The 26,445-nt window shown below is 47.5% G+C and overlaps 1 protein-coding gene across 1 annotated transcript in view; it reads right to left on the reverse strand.

The window, feature by feature from the left end:
- GREB1 (growth regulating estrogen receptor binding 1) overlaps positions 1–26,445 on the reverse strand; it is a 612,299-nt gene that overhangs the window by 369,865 nt on the left and 215,989 nt on the right. Inside the window, exon 3 of the mRNA XM_086926326.1 lies at positions 24,872–24,988. Coding sequence (XP_086782452.1) covers positions 24,872–24,988 — 117 coding nt within the window. The remainder of the gene's footprint in view (positions 1–24,871; positions 24,989–26,445) is intronic.

A 26,445-nucleotide genomic window follows, 5' to 3' on the forward strand; every position in this document is an offset into this window, starting at 1 on the left:
AATGAATGCTTTCACCATGCACAAACACCAACAACCATCATCCATCTGTGCACGCTTTTACCAAGCACACACCCACCAGCCGTCAGTGCACCCTTCCACCAGGCACACACACCTCCAGCCGGCAGTGCACTTTTCCACCAAGCAATCGCAGTATGGTACACTTTACTTTTAAACATATTCATATAAAGCACAGCATGCCACCATTGGTAAAATTACAATTCAACCAACATACTTCCACTACACACCACATGCACACACTCCATAACACATGGCAAAAAGACATTGGCATTTACAATGCCATTAGCTCAAACTCAAATAAATCCGAGCCCGATTGCATTTCTAATGCTTGTTCCTTTTCCAATGCACTCTGAGGCAGAGATTGAACGCTTTGTGACACGCGCTTACATATTAATGACGGGTCCTTGTTCTTGAACTTGAGCTAACGATGAGGTTATTTTAGATTTTATTAATAATGGATATTCCTTGAAATGGGCAAGAAGAGTCTTCCTTTGAGATCTCTTTATTCAGCCTCTCCTCTATATTTCCTGTTGTCCTGCTATCTTCGTTAGAAATGTCCACTTTACCGGCTAAACCAATTTGAGACAGGGTAGCCCCTCAGAGCCTAGTTCTTCTGCCGACCTTCCCCGTTGAACAGTTTCCAAAGTTTGATCGCCAGCTTTAACCCCTGCTCCAGGCTCCACCACATCCTCTTCAGAACTTAGGGAGCTTGACATTGGGGCTAACCCTCGGCGAGATTTTTGGAAACGCTCTGCTCTTGCTGCCGTTGAAGCTGTCTTCATCTGGGCTGTTTGAGATTTAGATTTAAGGCCCACATGGGAGTCAACATGAGCCATTACATTAGCAAATTTTAAATGCTTCCCCATCATGACAAGGGCCAAATGAAAGCAGTCCAATTGCCAATGTCCACCCAAATTTTAAGGGAGCAAAAAAGAGAGAAAAAAACAGCAATGTATTTTCCTTATAAGAAAGATGACTGTCCCAATTGCATCCAAATGTGAAAGATTATATGCCTGCTTCTCTTTCCTCTTTCTCAATAAGCCTCAGATTCAACCCTTTAACAAGCACCAAAGGGCTTCAACAAATAGAAGAAAAAGATCTTCATAAAAAACAGGGTGCCAAAATTAATCCAATAATAAAAATCGATAATAGATTTGCTGCTGCCCACCATCGAGAACAGTGCTGCCTGCACCTGAGATCATAGTAGATTTAAGTGCTATGACAGCGCCTGCCAAGTAGCAATCACCGCTTCAGAGGGAGTCCTCACAGCTCCACAGCGCCTGCCAGCAATGGTCAATTCTTAGTTCACGGTGCCAAAAGATGATTCTCTGGCGCTTGCAAAATCACAACACGACTAATTTTTCCCAAGGCTGCATCTCCCATCACCGTTTCTGCCAGTGCGACAGTGCTCCAGGAGCAGCCAAATTAAGTGTCCAGCAGGGGGGCCTCTGGGGCATCCCTGGCAGAAAGTAACAAATGGAATGTCTCCGGGGATCTAGAGAACCCGCTCACCTTGAGCAGCACGGCCTCTGTCCCTAATGAGCCGCCTGGCAACCAGACTTCGCAGCTGAGCAGACCGCCCTCGGCCGCCGCTGAACTCACTTCTCCACGGACCCCCTTCCGGGACCGTTCAGAAACAGGAAAGGCCTCAGCGAATCAGTCTCCTGAGTAGCCCCCGCGTCAGGCACGTCACGACCAAGAGGTAGGCTTCAGTGCCTCAGCATCTCACCACCTCGCTGCCGGCATCGGAATCAGCTTAGAGACAGGCGGGATCATAGCGGGATTCACTATAAAACGCCACAATTTAGTTGTTACTATCGCCGATTTCAGTCAGCTTGTCGTATTGATTTCTTTCTTATCTCGCGTTATAATAATTGTTTAAACTCAGAATTTGGGGCCAACTCAATCTCAGACAATTCATTGGTTACAATTGAAATCACAATAGAGGCAAAAAAGAGGGAGAAGTCCAGGTGGCAGATGGATCGTCTCCTCCTCTCAAATTCCTAATGGGGGGAAGATATGAAAAAATGAATAAAAATATTCTTTCATGATAATAAGGGCACAGCATCTCTTTTTTCGGTCTGGGGGGCTTTTAAGGCCACATTGCAGGGACAGATTTTGGCTTTCTCAGCCTCACAGTCTAAAGCTCAGGCCGCGTATAGCTGAATTGCAACAGGCAATCGATACAGCTTTAATGCAGAGAAACAGTGGTTTGGGACAGCGCTCTGTAGATGAGGAACAATTAATTAAAGCTAAGCAGGATTTAAGAGAATTTCTTATTCTCGAAGAGATAACTAGTTCACGGATGTTCCAGCAGCACGTATACCAAAAGAGTCAGATGGTGGGGAAACTGCTTGCTTTATCAAGCATTGTTAAGCAGGAGGCCGCAGTAATAACAGAATTGGAGGAACCAGAGATAGGAGTCTAGGTTACCGACAAAGAAAAGGTCGCAAACATTTTTTTAGACCACTATCACAAGTTATATGCAACAAAAGATACGGCTACAAACGAGGCGATAAGTCAATATTTTGAAGGCATTAAGTTTCCACAGCTAACAAATAATAAGACAGAGGAAATAAGTGCTGAAATTATAATTAGCGAAATCAAAAGCATCCTAGTCTCAATGCCCGGTAGGAAGGCCTCAGGCAAGGATGGCCTTCCAACCGAGTTTTATAAAGTATTTTCAGAGGACTAGTACCTTTTTTGGCTGAGATTTTTTACTTTGTGAAAGCGGGGGGAGAGGTTCTATCTACTTTCAAAGAATCTACCATAGTCGGCTTCGTTAAAAAGGATAAGAGCCCTAAAAATGTTAACTCATTCAGGCCAATTAGCTTGTTGAATGTCGACGATAACATATTCATGAAGATTTGGGCGAATCGATTTTCTGCAGGAGCGCAGAAGGTGATCCACAAAGATCAGATAGGATTCGTGTCTGGAAGATATATGTCAACAAACACTGTGTTTTTAGTTCGAACGCTTCTTTTTTTTAATACCAACCAACTACCTGTTATAATAATGGTGGTTGATGCAGAAAAAGTATTTGATCTAGTTAACTGGGGCGTTCTTTTTTATGCCCTTAGATGGTTGGGGTTCCCAATACAAATTACTAATATGCTATGGAACTTATATCAAGGGGCCGAGGCTCAGGTCTTTATAAATTATCGTTTAGCAGGGAAGGTGGGTGTAAATCGAGGAACTCGCCAGGGCTGCCCCCTTTCCCCCCTCTTGTTTACCTTTTTTATAGAACCACTCACTGCTAAGACTAGGGCTAATCAGGAGATAAAAGCACAATTAGAGGGTATGCCCAAATAAAAATTATTTACAGACAATATTATTCTCTATTTTAGACCTGAGGAGCATAATATAAAAATAATGTTGACAGAGTTTGCGCAGTTTGAATCTATTGGGGGTTGAAAATCAAAAATAATAAAGCCAAAACCCTGCTACTTAATGCCGGTTGCCAAATCCTTCCGAGTTATCTTCAACGGCAAGCCTGCTCCCCAGAGTCGATTCGATACTTGGGGATATATGTTACAAACCGCTATGAGGAACTTTTAAAATTGAATTACAGGGCTATGGTTATTAAGATTAGAAACGTATTAGATAGATGGACACTTCTTGCGATTACATTAATTGGTCGGGTTGCTCTTTTAAAAATGTCTATTTTGCCATTATTCATTTTTTCTTTTTAGAGATGCCCTGATAGGAATTAATATTTCTTATTTTAAGAGTTGGAAGCAATGTTTCCCCAATTTATTTGCAGTAAAAAGGCATCAATGTTAAAATTGTCAGTGCTTGAACTCAATATTAGTCAAGGGAGGATGGCATTCCCCCAAGTTCAAACTTATTATGAAGCTACTTTTTGGGATATAATGGCTTGTTTGTTAGATGGCAAGGCATAGCTGGATAGTTTTTTTAATTAATAAAATGATGCAGGAAGCAGTATCCCAGATGCTGGTTTTTATTAAGACCGCCGAACTCCTAAAGAAAACTAGATATAAGACACTACAGGAGTTTGGGGCCAGACTACAGTTATTTTATTCTATGAAGACAGACAGCTGGATATGAGTATTCGAAGCTTGCAGAATGTAATAATTTGAGCCTGTATATCCAAAATAGCCAGATAAGATTTTGGGAAAGCAATGGCTCTAGGGAACTCGTCATTTTATAGTAGGGGTAGGTATTTTAAAATGGCAGGAGATCCAGGCTAGGTGTGGAGCGAGGTGCAAGCCCTTTTTTAGGTCTCGGGGACGAAGCTGCGAAGCAGCTTCCGGTCAGGAGATTTAATGACTCTTAGTAGGGCACTTTAGACCCGCCTCTCAGCTCAGTTCGCTTTCATTGGCTGGCTTCCTAAACAGAGGCCAGCCATTGGAAGAGAAGTGAGTCACTCCAAACAAGCCCCGTCTTTTTCGGATTCGGGGGCGTAAATTTTGCTGTTCTTTAGCTCGTGACGTCATCCGTCACTCAGGACAGCAAAACACGCCCCCGAATCCGAAAAATGCCGGATGCTTGAGGGCGCCATTTTCCTGCTGGTAATGTTGAGGTAGGCTGCTCTCGCTTCCTCCTCCTCTCCTGCCTCAGCTCCCCCTCGTCTCCGGGCTTCCATGCAGCGCCCTCGGCCCTCAGTGTCTCATGGATGTTGTTTTTTTTTTTAATCACTGTGATTCGCCACAATCCGCCTCTGACGCACCCTCAGCTCCTCCGCGTTTACCGGAAAGATACACAACCCGACAAACACTTCCGTCGGAAAAGCCCCGCCCTACCTCTGTGTGCGAGACGCCATCGTTTGCGCACCACAGCTTCCCTCAATGAGAGTGTATCTGCGACTGTCCTCCCTCCAAACTAATGATCCGGGTAGGTTTTACTCCGTAAATTTACTGACAAACGCGAGATTGGGTAGTCGTTTTGTGCCAGGAGCTGCAGAATTTCGTCTGCGTGGTGGCTGTGCGTGTGTTTGTGTGTGCCGGGGCCGTGGTCTCCTGGGAATGGGGGCCGTGTGACCAGGAGAAAAGAAAAGCCGTTGCCGAACTTGGAACGTTTTAACTGCGGGTCGATCTTTCTCTTCTGCAGCCCTCGCCGTCAGGTATGTTTTCGCCGCTCGTTTCTACACAACCCGACAAACACTTCCGTCGGAAAAGCACCGCCCTACCTCTGTGTGCGAGACGCCATCGTTTAATAACCCGCGCTGGGGAGAAGGCGAGATAATGCATTGAAATTGTTCAGAGGCAGTTAGACGCCTAATAGACTGGCATGTGAGGCAGGCAGGGCCTTGGGTCGGCTCCATAAATCAAGCTCAGCCGCCCCTGGAATCCCAAGCACAGAGTGAAAGCGCTTGGCAGCCATGAGCAGTTTTCAAGGCCCGTGATGTGACGTCACTCCTCCAGAGCTCTGCACGGACCTTGGCGGGAGAGAGATGCCTCGCTGCTCTTCTGCACAGGGCGGGCGCAGCCGAATCACGACCCGTAGCGCTGCGGGGCTCAGCTTCCCTGCTTGAGGCTTTGTACATAACGGGTGCCCCAACTACATTGATGGCGCTGTACATAACGGGTGCCCCAACTACATTGATGGCACTGGATCTGGGAAAGGTCAAATGTTGAGCACATGCAAGTATATGGTTAGGTGGGCTCCAAGCTAAGCAGGGCGCCATATTTGAGTAAATAACGCATACAAATGGAATCAAGATATTTGTAGCGTCAATTGCATGGATTGCCTCCGTCAGCTAGTCTCCGACCATCCGTTCTCACAGATGTGTCTACAGAAGACTCATTAACTCACTGAGCTATCGCTAAGTCAAAGGATGTGACGTCGCATGGGCATCTTTTGAAAGCGTTATGATACTAAGTGCCAGATGTGCAGATAATTGCCCCGGTGGCCGCTGCCCGGTCCCGCCGCCGGGGCTGGGAGGGGGTCCGTGCTCCTGCCATGTAATAACCCGCGCTGCTTCATGCAGACACAATATACGGCGAGCGAAGTTTGTGCCCTGGGGAGAAGGCGAGATAATGCATTGAAATTGTTCAGAGGCAGTTAGACGCCTAATAGACTGGCATGTGAGGCAGGCAGGGCCTTGGGTCGGCTCCATAAATCAAGCTCAGCCGCCCCGTCAATCCCAAGCACAGAGTGAAAGCGCTTGGCAGCCATGAGCAGTATTCAAGGCCCGTGATGTGACGTCACTCCTCCAGAGCTCTGCACGGACCTTGGCGGGAGAGAGATGCCTCGCTGCTCTTCTGCACAGGGCGGGCGCAGCCGAATCACGACCCGTAGCGCTGCGGGGCTCAGCTTCCCTGCTTGAGGCTTTGTACATAACGGGTGCCCCAACTACATTGATGGCGCTGTACATAACGGGTGCCCCAACTACATTGATGGCACTGGATCTGGGAAAGGTCAAATGTTGAGCACATGCAAGTATATGGTTAGGTGGGCTCCAAGCTAAGCAGGGCGCCATATTTGAGTAAATAACGCATACAAATGGAATCAAGATATTTGTAGCGTCAATTGCATGGATTGCCTCCGTCAGCTAGTCTCCGACCATCCGTTCTCACAGATGTGTCTACAGAAGACTCATTAACTCACTGAGCTATCGCTAAGTCAAAGGATGTGACGTCGCATGGGCATCTTTTGAAAGCGTTATGATACTAAGTGCTTGTAGCCCACTCCAGCCAGCCTGTGATGTAACACATCTGGCCCCTGAGCTTGTCAAAAGAAGCATTTTTTGTCCGTTTTATGCTAACTTTAATAGATGGTCGTCCGCACCTGTTTCCACTCTCTGTTTATGAACATGCTGCCCTTTAAATTCAGATGCAGTAAAAACTGCCCAATTACCCTTATTTGGGGTCCAGCCATGTGTGATGTCATTTCCTGTGAGATAATCGCGAGTTCAAGGGCTTTTCTGATGTTGCATCCGCTGTCTTGAATGATTACGTGAAATAATGCCACAGATGACCACTGGTCATAATTCTTCTAGGTCAAAAACAGGCTTGCAGTTCCTTAAAACGTGACACCCCAGTACATATTTCTAGTTAACGCAGCACACCCACCCTGTTTGAGCAAGTGCAGTTTTGGCACTTTATACATGTAAATCTCGAAGTAGCCATTCAATCCAAATAGTACATGGGGTAATGTAGTAAGGGGGTAAAGGGTTTATTCTATCAACAGAAACTGTCGTGGAGGGACAGAACATAGGAGTATGGAATACACAAATATACCATTACACACCCAGCTGTCACTTGTGCCACCCCCTTATGGGGTCCACATCCTAGTGCATACATAAGATGCTTCAAAGGTGACACCTTTCATTTTATTCTTGCACCGTGGGATACGAGAGGTGGCTACAGTAGTACAGTCTGCGGAGTACCCTCGCTGAGGCGTAGAGATGATGTGTTCAGACATCATTATCAATCACCCACAGCTCCTGCTCTCCCTGGGAAGGGGCCGTTTACACATCAAGCTGTTACCCCTGAATCTCAGGTGTAACGCAACTTGAGTATTAAGTATAAAATAGAGCGGGCGTGATCAATTAAACTCTTATTGGTGGCTGTCAGAGTTCATGTGGTTTTCCAGCCCCCCCCCCCCCCCCCCGACCCTCCCGCCCGGCCAAAGGGAGCCTCGCCTGGCACAGTCACATCAGTTCAATATACCCACGTCATTTCCGGCCCTTTATTCCCAGACCTGTGTTGTTCCTCATTTTACTCACATCAGGAGGCGGCTGTGATATCCTCAGCTCTGCTGAAGTTGTGGCTCTAGCAGCAGATCTCTCTTCTCCCCATCATTCCCTCCACACTGCAGCGCCTCGAGGTTCATCACATCAGCATCTCCCTCTTTGAGGCTGAAGGTCAGAGCCAGCCCCGCTGTCAGACCCATCGACCTCTCCCTCCTTGAGACTGAAGGTCAGAGCCAGCCCCGCTGTCAGACCCATCAACCTCTCCCTCCTTGAGGCTGAAGGTCAGAGCCAGCCCCGATGTCAGACCCACGTCACCGCAGCGGATCCTCCACCCACCCTCCGAGGGAAGGGTATCTGCTTCGTTAGCTTTGTGTTAAAGTTGTAATCGTGTGCTTGCGCATTTCTTCCCCTGGCGTGCAATGCGTGGGCGGTGGATGTCTTGCCCGGTTTCATTCTGCACTGTTTGTTTTGGTTTTTTAATGGCTCGAACCAAGCAGACAGCTCGTAAGTCCACCGGAGGAAAGGCTCCAAGGAAACGGTTGGCTACTAAAGCTGCCAGGAAGACCGCGCCATCTACGGGCGGTGTCAAGAAGCCTCACAGATACAGGTATGTTTTTATTATGATGAATGGTCCTTAAAGGTAGATTTAGTCTTCCTAGATGAATCGTGACTGCAAACTAAAATAGTTCTTAAGGAAAACTCGAGATCTTTTTCTGGTAATAAATGAACATTGTATGTGTATATAATCAATCCCAAGCTACATAAAATGCTCTCCGTGCAAAGTAGAGTGGAATTGTTTGTTTAAAAAAACCTGCCACACTGTAGGTATTTTTTAACCATGATGGTGGGTCTTTGTGCTGGGCAATCCTTAAGGACCACTAAGCCAAACGCTTATCGTTCTACTGCTACTGGTGTCGCTTACATGTGCAGGTTAGCCTAGGCTGTGCAGATGCCGTAGACTGGAACTGGAAACCCATTGCTGAGCGGTTCCATCTCTTTTGGACTACAAAATAACTGCTCATCATCAGGTGAATGGGTGGGCAGGTCTGAAAACAAACTGTTCCACTTTAGAAAGCTGCACTACCTCATGATGCTATTAAGCCTGTAGATGCCAGCAGGGGTTGCTTAATATCACCTTTAAAACTGCAGTGTCTTTAGGGTTGAAACCACCATTTCTGGGTGAGGTTAGTTTGTCATAAGTCTACTAACGCTAATACACTTTTTAGGCACGCTGGGAAATGTAGTTCCACATATTGCAGTAATCGTGTGGGCCTGCAAGTGCAAGTCAAATTAGTTCTGTTGGCTTTAAAAGCTATTGACGGTCAATGCATCGTTCCAGTTAAAGGTTCTGCTTTTCTCTAGTGGCCCTGCCTGAGGGAAGACGTGCCGGGATTACCGCTACCAGAGTGGATACTTTCAAGGTACAAGTTAAGAATTGCAAGGGTACCAATGACGTAGTAAAGGTACACTAGTTTGTACAGTGCTACTGGTGTCAAATATCAAAGGTACGAAGTGTGAGGGTACGTACCAGTGGCGTAAGGAACGTAATGGCTGTGCTTGCTCTCCTGCCCCCTCTGGTTGTGCTTGCTCTCCTGCTCCCTGGCTGTGCTTGCTCTCCTGCCCCCTCTGGTTGTGCTTGCTCTCCTGCCCCCTGGCTGTGCTTGCTCCCCTGCCCCCTGGCTGTGCTTGCTCCCCTGCCCCCTGGCTGCGCTTGCTCCCCTGCCCCCTGGCTGTGCTTGCTCCCCTGCCCCCTGGCTGTGCTTGCTCCCCTGCCCCCTGGCTGTGTCATCAGCCGGGAGTATTTAAACTGGCCCGGCGAAGCTATTCATCCCCCATCCTTCCTGACGTGACGTCTTGGCTCTTGCAGACCTGCTGACAGTCTTATACCGGTAAGCCTACTTAGGGAACATGTTGCTTTCTTTTGCTTGATGCCTGGATTTTCTAGTCTTTGATGAATTGTGTCGGGTATAATGTCTCTTGCCTGAGCGGCTACCATGTGTGTGTATTTCCAAGGGGGAGATGGGCTATACTTTTACTCAGGAACACTGCCTTGATTTCATACTTGATGGGTGAGACTCGAGGCTTAATGAGGAGGGCCTAGCCATATGGTCATTACATATATCTCTCAGTGATGGCATTATGCCTATAGTTAGCAGAAGCTTGGATCATAAGTGGCCCTGTCTTTGTGTGGCCCTGTCTTTGTGTGGCCCTGTCTTTGTGTGGCCCTGTCTTTGTGTGGCCCTGTCTTTGTGTGGCTCTGTCTGTGTGTGTGGCTCTGTCTGTGTGTGTGGCTCTGTCTGTGTGTGTGGCTCTGTCTGTGTGTGTGGCTCTGTCTGTGTGTGTGGCTCTGTCTGTGTGTGTGGCTCTGTCTGTGTGTGTGGCTCTGTCTGTGTGTGTGGCTCTGTCTGTGTGTGTGGCTCTGTCTGTGTGTGGCTCTGTCTGTGTGTGGCTCTGTCTGTGTGTGGCTCTGTCTGTGTGTGTGTGTGTGGCTCTGTGTGGCTGTGTGTGTGTGTGTGTGTGTGGCTCTGTGGATAGCTTTTTTTGTAGGTGGCTCTATGTGTGGGTGGCTCTGTGTAGGTGGCTCTGTGTAGGTGGCTCTATGTGAATGGCTCTGTGTGGGTGGCTCTTTACGTGTTTGTGGGTGGCTTTGTGCGTGTGGCTCTCTGTGGGTGTAAATGCAATAGGTTATGCATTTGCGAGCGATTAAGCTATTGGCATTGTAAATGACAATGCCATTTATTTAACGATTAAACTATTGGCATTGTAAATGACAATGCCATTTATTTATGATAAAAAAAAATCATGAGCAATGCCAATAGCTCTACCTTTAATAATGCCGAGACCATTGCATTGTAAATGCTTGTTTAGTTTATGCAACTGTTGAAAAAGTATTGCTCCCCATCTAGCTCCGCCTCAGTGTTTGTACTGGCAGCCCTCTTTAAAACTAAGCTAAGGGGGGTTGGCAATTGGTACCGACTTCTACGGAGCCAAAGGGGTTGTTCTATTGTAATAAGCTTTTTAGATAAAATGTCCCAAGAAACACAATGCACTTTTTCAGAGCCTGAGTGGTAGGGGATTTTGTTGCATAGCAATAAGGCATTAAGGGCCAGATGTACGACCAATTTTAGCATGCGCAAACGGGTTAGTGACCCGTTTGCGCATGCTAAAATTGGTATGGCCATGTAACAACACATTTTTGTGAATCGCAATTAAAATAAGTGTTTAGAGACTTGCTATTTGGAAGGGGCATTGCCTTCCAAATAGTGACTGTCTAACCCATGTATGAATGTTTTGCAACCGCAATCGCGGTTGCAAAACACTCGCAAATGACCACCCTCTTCAAGAGGGTGGTAATGCTGTCGCAATTTGGAAGGGGTCCCCAGGGGAACCCTTCCAGTTTGTGACTGTCTCCAAAAATATTTTTTAAGGTCAGGCATTGGTCCCAGGGACCACTATCTGCCCTTAAAAAATGAAACGAAAGCGTTTCACTTTTTATTTTTAAATGCATCCCATTTTCCTTTCTTTTAAGGAATACTGGCTTTACATGATTGTTGGGGATAGACGTAAGGATGGCACCCAACCCAGGAGGATTTCTGATGAATTGTATAACATATTCTCTCTTGAAGAAACTTGAGTACCCATTGATCCCTAACAGATTGCTCCCAAACATCACAGAAATACAGCAGCCTCCCTCCGATTGGATCCCCCATAGCCGTAAGTGAAGACTATTTTTGGGGGGCTAAACTCTCCTCCTCCTTAAATATTATCCTCTAAAATCCTTCTTCGAGAAGGCTCTAGAGTCCCTGTTTTAGGACATATATGACTTTGAGGACAACCCCTTGTAAGGTACAGTGTGCTTTCTGTCTTTGAACCACTTGACTTTGTGATGATTGCGTCCAAATGGTCACCAAAAGTTTCCTTCCCTTTGAAGTGTATCTTGAGAAGATAAGCCTTCTCTGAATAATCGGTCTTCCAGCCCTATATCCATATATTTCAGCAAGTTTGGATGCAAGCACCAGAATACACCCCAAAGACCTTATGATAACACAGCTGCCATAAGCTATGCCTTCTGCTCCACCTGTGCAAAAACAACAGTTGATGGACAGAATGCAGAACAATGTCATACATTCACCCTAGTACAGAGATCTGGGCCTAAATCCATCGTTATTTTTCTCACCAAGCCACCCCAGTTCAGACATGGCCATATGCAAATCAGCCTTGACGCTGTGCCTCATGGGAACAGTCTAGCCCGAACTGCCAAGCCACGTCTTCCTTGGACCAGAATCAAGCATCCTAGGACCGGTTTCTGGCTATCAGCCGTCATCAGCCAGGATAGCTTGACTCCAGTGGCGTGGAGAGCACCGGACTCAGGTCTGAGCATACCCGTCCCACTCGGGGTGACAAATGCAAAAACAACATTTGATGGAGAGAATGCAGAACAATTGTGAGAAGTTGGCCTGATATGTGATGTCCACTATTCTAGTGGGAACCCTGTATCAGTCCAAACAAACCTTATGGTGATGGTTGTAAAGTCAACCTTATAGACCAGCTATCCTAGAGGTAGCAAGGACAAAGCAGTCTTAGGCTAAAACTTTAGAGGGCGTGTAAAGCCAGCTGTTTTACCATATGTAACCCCTTGAATACCAAATGAAAGGACACCACACAGGATATATATAAAATATATATGCATTTATTTCTAAACAACCCCTCTGAGCTCTTTATGAGATCAGAGGCACAAGCACATAACAAGTTACTCAATTATCATAAAATAAGTTGCACAAAATACACTAGAGCTCTAGGGGCACTTCAAACTATATATTAAAATAGTGGTATAAGAACCACGTCACGAACAAAGGAAAGGCCTAGGGCGTAGGGAATCGCTGGGGCTACACTATACTACCAAGGGATAGGAAGTAGGAGGCCCACAGGAGACGTGTGCAGTGTCTTTACCCACACGCAAGTTACCATAGAGTTAGAATGAGAACGAAAGAATTGGAAACTAGTTCTTTTAGGTCACTTCCGGATGGACTAGGAGAAAACTACTTGAAAGTTAAACACTAGGATAGTCAATACCCACAGGAGCACCGGAGTACTTGCGTTACCTCACCCACAGGAAGCGGGTGCATAGGTGTCAAAGTGTGTTGGGTTTTGTCGCTGAATCCTATGGAGCTTTGGAGAAAGATGCTGCAGGCGACAAGGAGAGAAGTGTCCGGTTGGATTCAAGGGCGGATCGAGGATGAAGAGTACCTGAAAGCAGAGGGGACAGAGTCTGGGTCACTAGCCAGTGACCAGGAAGGAACCAGGAAGGAACCAGGCGATGTCGCGAAGCAATCAGGTGATGTCGTGAAGCTTGTCTCTGCAGCCACGTGGGCCAGGAGACGTCGACGACGAACAGGAGTCAGGCACGAACTGTCCCACGAAGGCTCACGCTGTCGGCGGTGTCTGGATTGGAGTCAACAAGCCTTGGCTAAGGCAACCCACGCAGGAATCGAAGATGGCTTCTTAATCAGACCAGCAAGGTCTGATGGGCTGCTCCTTTTCAGGGGAGCAAGGGCCAGTCTGGAGCAACCAGGTGTAGATTCAAGATTTCGTCGTCACAGAGGCCACTTGCCAACGGCAAGTGACCGGACAGACGCGTCGAGCAGGAAAATGCAAAAGGGCCCCACGCAGCACTCGTGGAGTGTGGGGGGATGATCTTTGGTGCAGATGATGCTCGGGCTGGGGCTTCTCAATCCCCAATGCACAACTTCGAAGGTGCCTCAGAAGTTGCACGGAAAGCAATTCGCTGGCTTTCCAAGATGGCCGGTCCCACGTCTCACGTCGCCTCCATGGGTCTCACCTTTGCTGTGGCTGTGGATCGGGCTAAAGGAAGTCTGGAAGTCCGGGTCTTGTCAGGCTCTGTGTTCGGGCTCCGGCGGGAGCAACGACAAAGCAAACCGTTGATCGCTTGATGGTGCCTGCTTGTGCAGGGTGGTCACTCCTTGACCACAAGGGAGATTATTCTGTCTTCTATCTTCAAGTAGAACGTAGAAGGTCCAGAGTTTCGTTTCAAGTTTCAGTCAGGATTAATATAAAGTCTTGGGACTCAGCTCCTACCTATATACCAAATCTAGGGGCTGGATTACCTGCTAGGTCCCTCCTATGGGTGGGACCAGGGAAGGGGGTGGTTACACCCCTTTCCCTTTGTCCAGTTTCGCGCCAGAGCTGGGGCTGGAGTGCCCCAGCACCGGTTTGAACTGGACTATGCATGGGAGAACTTGTGTGCCCCAGGCAGTGTCTCATTTCTTTCAGCCCTCCCTGCCCCAATACACTAGAGCCTGTCTGGGGTGGTGCTAGCACCTCCCAAGACAGGAAACCTATTGTCCAAGCCTCCCTCGCTGGATGGACTCCCAGCAGCAGGAGGTCAGACTTGTGTCTGTGGCAGCAGCATCCATTTTGTGATGCTGAGGCTCTGGTTAACTTTAACCGGGATTAGTAGGAATGAATAGTTTCTTACCTGTCGGTGTAGTTTTGCAGCTTGAAGATCTTTCTGGATTCACTATGCTGTGCATTATTCCGCGATCTGGTGGTTGGGTCCGGATTCGTAGTCTTTTTTTCTCTTTTTTTATTTTTTTTTTGTAGCCCAGGTGGGCGTCGACGTCCCACCTTTTGGTGCACCTTCGTGACGTTGGCACGCTTCCTGCGGAAGCTCCCACCCTTGGGCGCCATCTTCGGATTCTTTTTTCCTTTCTTTTTTGTGGTGAATCCATGGCTATGTGTATTAAACTTTCCTTCAACGTAAACTTCTTCACGTATATTTGTCTTGTTAAACGTTCCTATCTTACTCTATGTCCTTCCACCTTCTCCAGCCTCATCTTTCTGGCGAAGGTGGGTGGGTTTCGTTAGTGAATCCAGAAAGATCTTCAAGCTGCAAAACTACACCGACAGGTAAGAAACTATTCGTTTTACAGCGCAAATCTTTCTGGATTCACTATGCTGTGCATCGATTTCGTAGCGGTTTTGTCACTCATGTGGCGGCTGGGTGGAAGATGAGCGTTGGTTGTTAAAGATATGTTGAAGCACTCTTTGGCCCACTTGTGCTTCCTTGTTCATCTGCACATCTACGCAATAGTGTTTAGTGAAAGTGTGCACTGAAGCCCATGTTGCCGCCAGGCATATGTCTTGGATGGGCGTGTTTGCCAGGAAGGCGATTGTTGCCCCTTTCTTTCTGGTTGAGTGGGCTTGTGGCCCCTCCGTGAGCTCTTCACCAGCTTGCATGTGGCAGAGCTGTATTGTTTTGGCAATCCATCTTGCTATGGTGTTTTTAGTCACTGGTCTACCCAGGAGACTGCTTGCGAAGGACACAAAGAATTGTTTCGTCTTCCTGTGTTCTTTCGTCCTTTCTATATAGTGCATTACTGCCTGCCTTGCGTCCAGAGTGTGGAGCGCCCTCTCCGCGTTTGACGTGGGCTTCTGGAAGAAGCTAGGTATCTGGATACTTTGGTTCATGTGGAATTTAGATACTACCTTGGGCATGAAATGCGGGTCTGTCCTCATCACGACCCTGTCACTGTGTATTTGTATGTAAGGTTCTTGCAGCGTCAAAGCTTGTAGCTCGCTCACTCTGCGTAGCGAAGTTATTGCTACTAGAAAAGCTGTCTTCATTGTCAGCATTTGTAGTGACGCTTTATGGATGGGTTCAAACTGTGGCTTCATGAGTTCCGTCAGTACCACGTTTAAGTTCCATGCCGGCGAAGGCATCCTCTTGGGTGGCACTATTCTCTTCGCTCCTTCCAAGAACCTTTTAACTACTCTGGAAGTGAAGAAACTTCTTCCTGTTTCTCCTCTTGTGTATGCCACAATCGCTGCCAGGTGAACCCTCAGCGAGGACGAGCTTAGTTTAGCTTTGATCAGGTGCTTGAGGTATCTAAGTACTGTAGACTCTCTAGTCAGTTTTCTCTCCAGGTTTTTCCTATGGCACCACTGCGTGAACCTCTTCCATTTCTCCCCATAGCACTTCCGCGTGCTGGGTCTCCTTGCTTCTCTCAGCACCCGAAGTGTTTAGATGTGCGAACTCTAAGTCCTCAGGAGCCACGCTGACAGGCTGAGGCTTTCTGGTTCTGGGTGTAGAACTTGTCCCCCTTCCATGGAGAGAAGGTCTCTTCTTTTTGGGAACTTGTGTGCTCTGCCCTGCGACATCTCCATAATCTGAGAGTACCAAGTCTGCCTCGCCCATTGGGGAGCCACCAGGATGAGAGTCATGTTGCTCGACCTGCACTTGTTCAGGACTCTGGGGATCAGTGGCGTCGGTGGAAAAGCGTAGGCAAATTTCTTTGACCAGCTTATCCATAGGGCATTCCCATGGGACATCGGTTCCTGTTCCCTCGATGCAAAGTGTTGGCATTTTGCATTCTGGCGTGTTGCAAACAGGTCTATTGTTGGTGTGCCCCACCTCCTGAACAGTTTCTCTGTCTCCTGGCTGTTCAGCTCCCATTCGTGGGACACCGACGCTTGCCTGCTGAGCCAATCCGCCTCCACATTGTCCTTCCCTGGCAGGTGTATGGCAAGCAGGTCTATCCTGAGTGGGATCGCCCATCTCCATATTTCTTGAGCCAAGCTCGACAGGGGGAATGACTGAGTCCCCCCTTGCTTGTTGATGTAAAACATCGTTGTGGTATTGTCTGTCTGTATCATCACCCTTTTGTTGTAAAGGTGCTTTTGGAAGGCCTTGAGGGCCAGCAACACCGTTTTCAGTTCCAGGTAGTTGATGTGCTTGACTGCATCTCCTGGGTTCCACAGACCCCTCACTCTGAGCCTGTTCATGTGTGCACCCCATCCTTTCTGGGATGCGTCTGTGGGGATTGTTACAGTTGGGTCCGGTGGCGTTAGAGGTTTCCCCATCGTTATATTCTCCTTCGTCCACCATTTCATCTCCTCCTGCACATTGTGCGTAACAACCACTAGATCTTCCCAACTTCCTTCTGCTTGTGACCATTGCTGTTGCAGCCACTCCTGTAGTGGTCTCATCTTTAGCCGAACATTGGGGACCAGGTGGATGCATGACGCCATCATCCCCAAGATCTTGCTCACCGTCCTCACTGTCAGAACTTGCCCCTTCTGGTAGTGACGTTTTTCCCTCAGCAGGCTGAGTGTTCTCTTCTCGCTGGGTGTCACTCTGCATTCGACCGTGTTGATCAGGGCTCCCAGGAAGATTTTCACTTGTTCTGGGTCCATGGAGCACTTTCTCCAGTGGATGGAGGAGTCCAGGTTCGTGAGCGTTCTTGTGACCTGCTCTGCGTGAGCCTTGCACCTCGTGTAAGAGCTTGCTTTCACGAGCCAGTCGTCCAGGTAGGGGTACACATGTATACCCTTCCTTCGTAGGTGCGCGGCCACTGCCGCGAGGCATTTGGTAAAGACCCTTGGCGCTGACTTGAGTCCGAAAGCCAGGGTTGTGAACTGGTAGTGGTCTTCGTTCACCTTGAATCTTAACATGTGTTTGTGTTTCCTGTTCATGGGGATGTGCAGGTATGCGTCTTTTAGGTCTATGGTGGACAAGTAGTCCCCGGGCCTTATTTGTGGGATGACCTCTTGCAGGGAAGTCATCTTGAACTTTTGAGTTTTTACGTAGGTGTTCAGGAACCGTAGGTCCAGGATGGGTCTTAGGCTTTCGTCCGCCTTTGGTACTAGGAAGTAGTTTGAGTACACCCCCTTGTTCCGTTCTCTGTGCGGGACTTGTTCTATGGCCTCTTTGAGGAGCAGTTCTTGAGCTTCCTCTTGGAGCAACTGCAGTTCTTTGCCCCTGTGACCCCTTCTCTTTGGCTTTCTGCTTGGTGGATATCTTTCCAACTCTATGCAGTATCCGTGCTGTATATCCACTTGTCTGTGGTTATTTTTCTCCACTCGTGTAGAAAAAATCTCAACCTTCCCCCTACTTGTGTTGTGTGTTCTCTTGAGCCGTGTCCGTGTGAGCCTCCCCTTAGCTGTTGGTGCTCTCCCCCCTGAGGCTTTGGGTGGGTGAGCGCCTCCTTCCTCATGGAGTCACTTTTGGGGGGGTTGATCACCACCTCTCCGTCTCTGGCCCTGTCCGTTTCCTCTCCCTCGAAAGGACTGGCCCCTATTCTGGGAGTTCCAATTCTGCCTCTGTTGACCCTGGTGCCATTGGTTGTCACTCTGTTGACCATGGTGGTGCGACTGTTGCGAATGTGATTGCTGGTTTCCCCCTCTACCATTCGGTCTCCTTGTGGGGGTGCCTCTCCGCATCCCCCTGAATTGTAGGGCTCCCATCGATTTGGCTGTCTCATTGTCCTTCTTCAGCTGAGCCAGCTTGTCATCTACTGATGCCCCGAACAGCGTCTCCCCGTTGAAGGGGGTGTTCAGAATGTTATTTTGCACTTCTGCCTTGAAGCCTGATATTCTGAGCCAGGCTTGCCTTCTCTCAGTGATGCCTATGGCCATCAGCCTGCTAGATGTTTCTGCTCCATCTAGGGCTGTCTTCAGGCATGTGTTTGCTATGTCCTTTCCCCCCTCCACGAGGTGGGCTGCCCTCTGCCTGTACTCCTCAGGCATGTGTTTCAGCAACTGGCTCATCTCATCCCAGTGCTGATATTGGTGTCTATTCAGGAGTGCATGGAGTTTGCCATCCTCCAATGCATAGCGGCATTTCTTTCAATTTTCCTTCCAGTGAGGTCCATCCTCCTGCTTTCCTTATCAGGTGGTGGCCCAGATGTGGTTGGCACGTTGGCCCTTCTTCTGGCCGTTGCCGCGATTATAGAGTCAGCTGCCACGGTGCCCTGGATATAAGGGGGGTCCTCGGAGGAGAACTTGTATTTCTTCTCCGTCCTCGGGGTCACTGACCTGCATGTGGCCGGTTCCTTGAAGGCTTCAGTCCCTTGGGCCGTGACGCTCTTCAGCATGGGCAGGAAGCTGCTTTTCGTCTGCGAGGGGAGCAAAGTTTCAAGCAGGAAGTCAGCCTTTGTCTGCTCCTCCTCCAACTTCACATTGTAGACTTCTGCAGCCTTCTTAACGACCTCATAGTAAGCCCCGATGTTGGCGGCGAAGGCCTCGAAGGGTATGTCTCCACAGGTTCCTCGGGGTTATCGGCCTCGAGAGCCTGCCATTCTTCCTCTAGCGACGCCGAGGATTCTGAGTAGTAGCTCTCGCGGAGGTAATCTCCTTCCGAGCGGTAGAAGTCCTCCTCTTCTCCCTCATCTGTGGGGTTTGGAGTTTTCGGCGGCTCCTCAGCCTCGAAGTCCTCCTGCACTTCTACCTCTTCGGCGGTCGCAGCGGTCTTCGAGGGAATCGAGTAGGTCTTCGAGGGAATCAAGTAGTTCTTCATTGTTTCCTCGAAGACTCTCTTCCTCTGGAGCATACTCTCCATTTCGGCCTCGAGCATTCTTCTCTTTTTCTCCATCTCTGCTGCTTGCTCGGCGTCAAGCTTTTCGGCTGGTCTCTTCGACGGTACCTTCGACGTTGAGGCCATTCTGAGCGTCTTCACGCTCGAGGGTCCCTTCTCGAGGGCCTGCCTCGACGACCTTTGCTTTTCGCTGGTCTTTGACATCTGGGAGTCCTTTTCGAAGGATCCGCTGGGCCTTTCGGAGGATGCGGCTTCGGACATCGAAACTTTCGTCGCCGGCGCTCCTTTCGAGGACTTAGCCTCTGCTTTTCGGGGTTCTCCCTCAGGCTTTCTCGGCCCTGTCTGGGTTTTCGGGGTCGTAGACTCTCCTACCTTTTTTGAAGGTCTCACATCGGTCTCTATGACCGTGAAGCCATCTGGTCCCTCGGCGATGTTCTCCTCTTCGTCGGAGGAGGCACCCAGCTGGTAGAGGGTCGGCGTGGTCCCTTTCCCTTGCAACGTGTGGTGGGCCACCCTCTGTCTCTCACGAACTCTCAAAGTCTTCGGCGTGAAGATTGAACAGGCGTTGCAATCCTCGCTGGAGTGGTCGATCGGCAGGCAGAGGTTGCAGACCGGATGCTGGTCCTTCTGCGCGTACTTGTGGTGGCAATTACGGCAGAACTTGAATGGGGTGTTGTCCATGTGCTCGCTCAGGGGGCCCCCTGCGCGCGCTTTCTCCTTGGCCGTCGAGTATCACGAGGTTTTCTCCTCTTTCTTCGTTCTAGCTCTAGGAGGTCTTCTTCTCCGACTTCCCTCAGTCCTTTTTTTTCAAAAACTCGGTGTATTTCCTTCTTTTCTCCTGAAACTTCTCCGGAGCTTCATGCGACGATCCAGACCCAACGGCGGAAAAAAGAATCTGAAGATGGCGCCCAAGGGTGGGAGCTTCCGCAGGAAGCGTGCCGACGTCACAAAGGTGCACCAAATGGTGGGACGTCGACGCCCACCTGGGCTACAAAAAAAAAAAAGACTACGAATCCGGACCCAACCACCAGATCGCGGAATAATGCACAGCATAGTGAATCCAGAAAGATTCACGCTGCAAAACAACATGTCTTCTCCCTCTAGAAGGGTGGAATGCTACCCCCGTCGCCAGAACTGGCGAGGGGGTAGTATTCCAAAGCGTATGACACCTTACATGACATGTTTTGATAAAGCCAAACCAGAGTTAGCATTTAACCGCGAGGTTCATAATACACTTAAGAGTATATGGTATGGCTATATCCTAGAACAGCTATAAGGACATGGCTCCGAAAGCTGCAGACAGGCTCAGCTCATGCTAGAGCCTCATCACACATAAAACCAAGCACTCTGCCTCCAGGATTGTTAAGGCCTGCCATAGGAGTGACTTATAGGTGTATATGTGTCTAGATATAAGGGTAGATATAGGAATACTATATCTAAGCAAGGGGTGATTACACAACCTTGCCCCAGCTGAGTGATCAGCCAGTTGTGTCAATGTGAGTGGCCAGCCAGGGGTGGCATAATACATGCTGCAGCCCCTGGTAGGCCTTGGATGCACCTATGCCCAGGGTACCTATAGTACACTGTACAGGGGCTCATAAGGTGACCCAATGCCCAATTGGAGATGTCCCTAAAGTACATGGAGTCCATTTTACAGAGAGAGCAGATAGCCTGGGGCCCTGATTAGCAGGATCCCAGGCCAACTAAGTCGAAAACCAGCTAAACACTAGGCAAAAAAATCTGGGGTAACCATAGTCAGGTATACACCTTCCTACAACAATGTCATACATTCACCCCAGTACAGAGATCTGGGCCTAAATCCATTGTTTTTTTGCTCACCAAGCCACCTCCACCTGTAGCATAAGATCCGAACAATCCACATTCTTCTGGATGGCAGAGAACAGACAACCAAAGTCCTTCACCAGCAATTGCAATGTATATGCAGAACTAGAGCTGGCCGCAAAAGATTTCTTGATCGAACTATCCACCTTTGCGATCCACCACATGAGCCTGCAGCAATCCTCAGGGCTTACCTCTATCCTGCCACTCAGAGGTGCCAGGGTCTAATCCACCTTGATATTTGGAAGAAGGACTTCTCCCTCAGACAGGGCATATGTTTACTGCAGAGACCTGGGCACATTGAACTGATCTACCTCTTCAGGTGCCTGAAGCTCAACTTCTTGATTGTCTTATAAAGAAGCAAGGCCAGCACAAGTGATTTGGCAGACTGTGGGGAGAGACCCTCCACCTCCAGCTGGTAGGCAGTACCTCATACCCCAAATGCGCTTCACAAGGTCCGAAATTTGTGCCTGTAATTCCCAGATGAGTTACTTGGACCATCTGACTTTGAATGTTATGAAGTGTCAGAAGAAGGATTTATCCTTGGCCTTAGAGGATTTGGACTTCTTTGTTTTAACCTTAGGCTTGACTGCCAATGCTTTAGCTACTGCTTCCTCAATTATGGACTAAACATGAGATTCTGTAGCTCTCCCTTTTTTCCAATAAGCAAAACAGCCACACTGTGGCTCTCATCTGGTTTCCATTGTTTGATTGGCATGTCCCCCTCCCGCCCCCTATGGGTGCTCTGCAGCTCCAAGGATGCCCGCCGCTTGCCTCCTCCTTTGCCCCATTGAACAAGGCAGTGAATGCAGAAGCATGACCCAACCCTTGCTCTTGCTCCCACTCTTTGACAGAGAGCATCACAGAAACTGCTTTAAAACGTTACCACCCAAGGATAGAATAAGCATGTTTACACTCCATGCAAAATAACAGTTTGCGCTTCTGGACATCTGTGCAACCACAAAGAAAAAACATACTCTCGGGCCTTTCTAGCATTTTGGCATTAACGTTAGGAGGCACACAACAGCTGTTCCAATCATACCTAACCTGACCTTTTGGATGGGCCGGTCATGTTACTGACTTCGTCAGTCCTACTAAATGAGTGTGAATCTACATCCAATTGACAAGTAAGTTTACTAGTCCTGGAAGAAAGTTTCTGTCTCATCAGCGTTCCCAGTGCCATGTTTCAAGTAATTTTAAGGCACATATTTAATTAGATTTATTATAATCCCCCTCTTTGTGCACTGGATTTATAAGGGAATGCCCAGGACTTGTAACAGTGTTGTATTCTCATTGTAGTAGATTTCATGAATGACTGCTCTGACAATTCTTTGAGAGGTGGATATTTCCCAGTGAGTCCTGCTGTTGTAGAACATGGGCTATGTCTTACCTTCTGGTCACTTTCTGTACACACTTCAGACTTGTGTGTGGCATTTTGTACAGAGTAGATTACCAGAAATGTTATCCCTCATCCTCTTTGCACATTTACAGGGTACACCTTATGTTGATGTGCATCAGTGGTAGACCGGGGATTAGCGGTGTGTCTGAGTTGTCCAATCTGACACACTATCATGAATTTAGAACATGGGCCAGGTTCAAATGATAACATAATCAATACCATACTTGCTCTACCCCTGTAGTTAAGATGAAATGTCTTTGTATTTGCTCAGGCAATGTCAGGCTAAGCGGCAACCACAAATCTTGACAGGCAAGGCATCACTGTCCTCATTCTTCTCAAAGACCAGAATCAACGGAACCAGATCCGTCAGTGACAACAAATACAGGATGAGAAGATAATATTGGGTAAAAAAAAAATTATGTATCACTGTTGTAAGCATTAAATTGGAATGATCTTGCCCCTATAATGCGTGGTGAGGTCATTAAAAAACTAACACTTCTGCTCTCGTGGAGAAAGTTCTCTGCACAGCTTTGTATAGCTGTGCCACCCTGCTCTTGCAAATTTCCGGAGAGCCCTGTGTGTATTGCCCCCAGAGAACATCACAATCCTGAAAGCACATTGGAAGTGTTCCATTAACTCTACATTTTTGACAGCATAAAAAATTTGCCTTTGAAGTGAAGGAGACACCAAAGTGCACTCCATTTTGACTGGGAGTGGCAACAGCCCTCTTCACCTAGGCTACATAGTGACTGCTGGTGGCAGCGTATGCCTAGTCACGGCACAGACCATTATCTTGTAATACTTTGGGGAGACTGGCTGCCAGGCGTTCCCTTGTAAAATGTCTTTTCAGTTCTCCCAATAGATGACCGAGGCCTCTCTCATGTCCGTGACATGTATGAAGGAGGTGTGTAGTGTGCAGGTTTTTATGTGCTCTAACTGTGCTGATAAGTGCTGGAGCCCACTGTGTCCAAGGTTTTATCTTATCACAGGTGTGATTCACATAATAGTGGCCTCCGCTGTAACGTCCATATAAGATATTCTAGCCTGCACCTACATACTCTCCTGTTCCACTCCCCAAAACAGGTGTATGTGGCAAAAAGTAGGCACTGGGCGGTACACCACTCATTTGGCCAGCAAGAGCAGTAAACACCTCCATCAAGGGGGCCTTGGAGAATTTGAAAATTCCACACCATCTGCTTAACTTTGGCAGGCTGTCTTTGCCATCAGAGGAGGGTCTGTACTAGCCGTCCCAGCCAGTACTTGGTTCATCGTCGCTGAACAAGAAAGTCTACACGCTTATATAAGGTAGGATGAGTTTGTTTTTTACATCTTTTTTTGTTTGTTTTGATTAAACAATCGAATAGATGATAATTATTGTAACACAATGCCATGATGCAGGTTATAACTTTCTTCATCATGTAGGTTTTCTGAAAACGCCTCACATGAGTATGGTATTCATACAGAACTTGGACTGGCGCCCTTTACCTCAATCATTTTTCCCAACCCCACTGCAGTACTTTTTGGGTAGCCCTGCCTAAAAAACATCCATCATACACAACGTACGGCAGGTCTATGTGGAAGTAAGGTTGGTGCTTATATAAAGACAGAAAATATATCTGCAATCATTCTTACATTTTCAAAAGGTCCCATTTTTTGGCTTGAAAAAAAACTATTTGGCATGACATGTTGTCAGCCAGTGCTCTGATAAACATGTAGCACAAACTCATGCCTTTAAGTTGCAACTCTACTTAATTTATTTCAGCATGTACTTTTCCCATCAATGTTTTGCAAATTGTTTGGGTGCTGTAGTCTACTTAGAGCCATTAAAATCCTTTGTGGATTGACCACCATTTTTAAAACCATGTTATGTGCATGAGCCCAGTCAATAGGTCCTCCATTTTGTCTGTTAATGCAGATCTATTGGCTTACCCAATTCTTTTTGATGATGTTGTATAAAAAATAGAAAATAAAATGCTTCTTACTGATGCTGTACAGCATAGAAAAAACATGTGCAACAAGATATATACACCACAAAGTTGCCAGAGGGGCCTGGGAAGGGCGGGAGTGTAGTGGTGGAAGAATCTGGGAGCAATAATGGAACAGTTAATCCCACCAGCCGAGGTAGTGGCTTGGTAAGGCGGAGAAGTGCAGTTCTAATGGTTAGTGGGAGAGTAACAAAAATCTTGGGGTGTAGAGTTTTAAAAAATAAAAATCAGATATATGTGGAAGCAATGGATGAGCTGGGGACAGGAGCAACATGGAAAGTGTGGTAGCGATGGGGAATCAAGGGGAGAAGATGCACATGGGGGAGAGAGCAAGATAAAGCACATAAGAAGTGCTGAAATTAAAAGAATAAAAGTAGTTCCCTGCATGCAATCAGTGGAAGTATATAAGTCATCCAGTTAAAAGAATGGCAAAAAATCTATGATCCAGGAGAGGGACAAACACAAGAGGAGGAAAGAAGGCATTGGATAAGAAGCAAGTAAATGAAAGTGTCTAGAAAGCCCACCAATGGATAAGCAATGGAGTCTCTCAAAGCCCACAGTAAGTTTTTGATTTGGTCCACAAGGTGTCTTTCGACAACAGACAGCCAAACCTGTCTGCAGTTAAAGACCTAGAAACTCACCATCCAAGGTGCAGCAGCCTTCGGGTGGGGGTTTCATTTGATAAGAGAGAGGTGGACTGTTTGATCCAGAGCCATCATCATCATCATCTTCTTCTTCCTCATGGTCTACTCTGCTACCTGTTGGGAAAAAAAGTTGGCTGTAATTCAATGGACACAGGCGCATGTACAATATCTAATGCAAGTTACCATCTTCAGTAGCTGGAGAGAGGAAAAAAGCGTCAATCAAGTGCCTTTATAAGCTCACTGATCTTCAAGATGTCTTGCAACATCATATTATGTATAGTTGGACATACTTAATTGTTCACAAGATGTGGAATTGCCATTACCTACCGTTTTTGTCAGTCCTCTACGATTGACCTTAACCTGTTATTCAATTATTTGTTTTTTTTTCTCACTATTTCCATAGCACAGCCCTAACCTATGAAAACAGAGCTCTTACAATGAATGAAATCAAAACACATACAAGTAAACATATAACAACACATTCAATACAAATAAATAGAATACAAAACAAATAAAAACACTATTCAAAATACAAATAAAAGCTTGGCTAGTGATGCCTAAAAACTACAAAATCCCTCGAATTGCTTTCAAGAATAAATTCATATTTAGTGCTTTGTAAACATATATTAAAAGAAGGCATGGTTCAAATTTCACTGGGTAACTATCCACAGCCGTTAAGCAACAGCAGTAAAAACTTATTACAAGAACTCAGTCATAAGGAAATAAGGGTTATCTAATTCAAGACACCTTGTATTCTAATGACCCTGGTACCACTGGCAAAAAGGTAAGTATCCTGGCAAGAAAAGTGCAAGAGCCATGCAGACAACAAAAACAATGATCTAAAATCCAAGAATACCCAGTGTAAAGTTAAACAAGCACTGGCGTTGCCAATAGGTCTCGCAGTAGGAAAGTTGGAGCTATTACAATTGCAAATAACAATGCCTTTAATTTTTATTTTGCATGTTAAAAACATAAAGGGCTTTGTCATTTACAAAACCAATATCTCCAACTTTGCTACTGCGACACCTATTGTGCACTGCACAGTGTGTGTGAAAGTGGCACTGCGTGGGTGTGAGTGGCTTTGAGTGAGTGTCGTTGCGTGGGTGAGTGGCGTTGCATGGGTGAGTGGCGTTGCATGTGTGAGTGTTGTTGCGTGTGTGAGTGGCGTTGCGTGTGTGAGTGGCGTTGCGTGTGTGATTGGCATTGCATGGGTGAGTGTGGCGTTGCGTGTGTGAGAGTGGGCTTGCGTGGGTAAAAGTGGCGCTGTGTGGGTAAAAGTGGCGCTGTGTGGGTAAAAGTGGCGCTGCGTGTGTGAGTGGCGCTGCGTGTGTGAGTGGCGCTGCGTGTGTGAGTGGTGCTGTGTGTGTGAGTGGTGCTGTGTGTGTGAGTGGCGCTGCGTGTGTGAGTGGCGTTGTGTGTGTGAGTGGCGTTGCGTGTGGGAGTGGCGTTGCGTGTGGGAGTGGCGTTGCGTGTGGGAGTGGCGTTGCGTGTGTGAGTGGCGTTGCGTGTGTGAGTGGCGTTGCGTGTGTGAGTGGCGTTGCGTGTGTGAGTGGCGTTGCGTGTGTGAGTGA

The sequence above is a fragment of the Lissotriton vulgaris genome, chromosome 6 (genome assembly GCF_964263255.1).
Source record: "Lissotriton vulgaris chromosome 6, aLisVul1.2, whole genome shotgun sequence".
Taxonomy (NCBI): Eukaryota; Metazoa; Chordata; class Amphibia; order Caudata; family Salamandridae; genus Lissotriton; species Lissotriton vulgaris.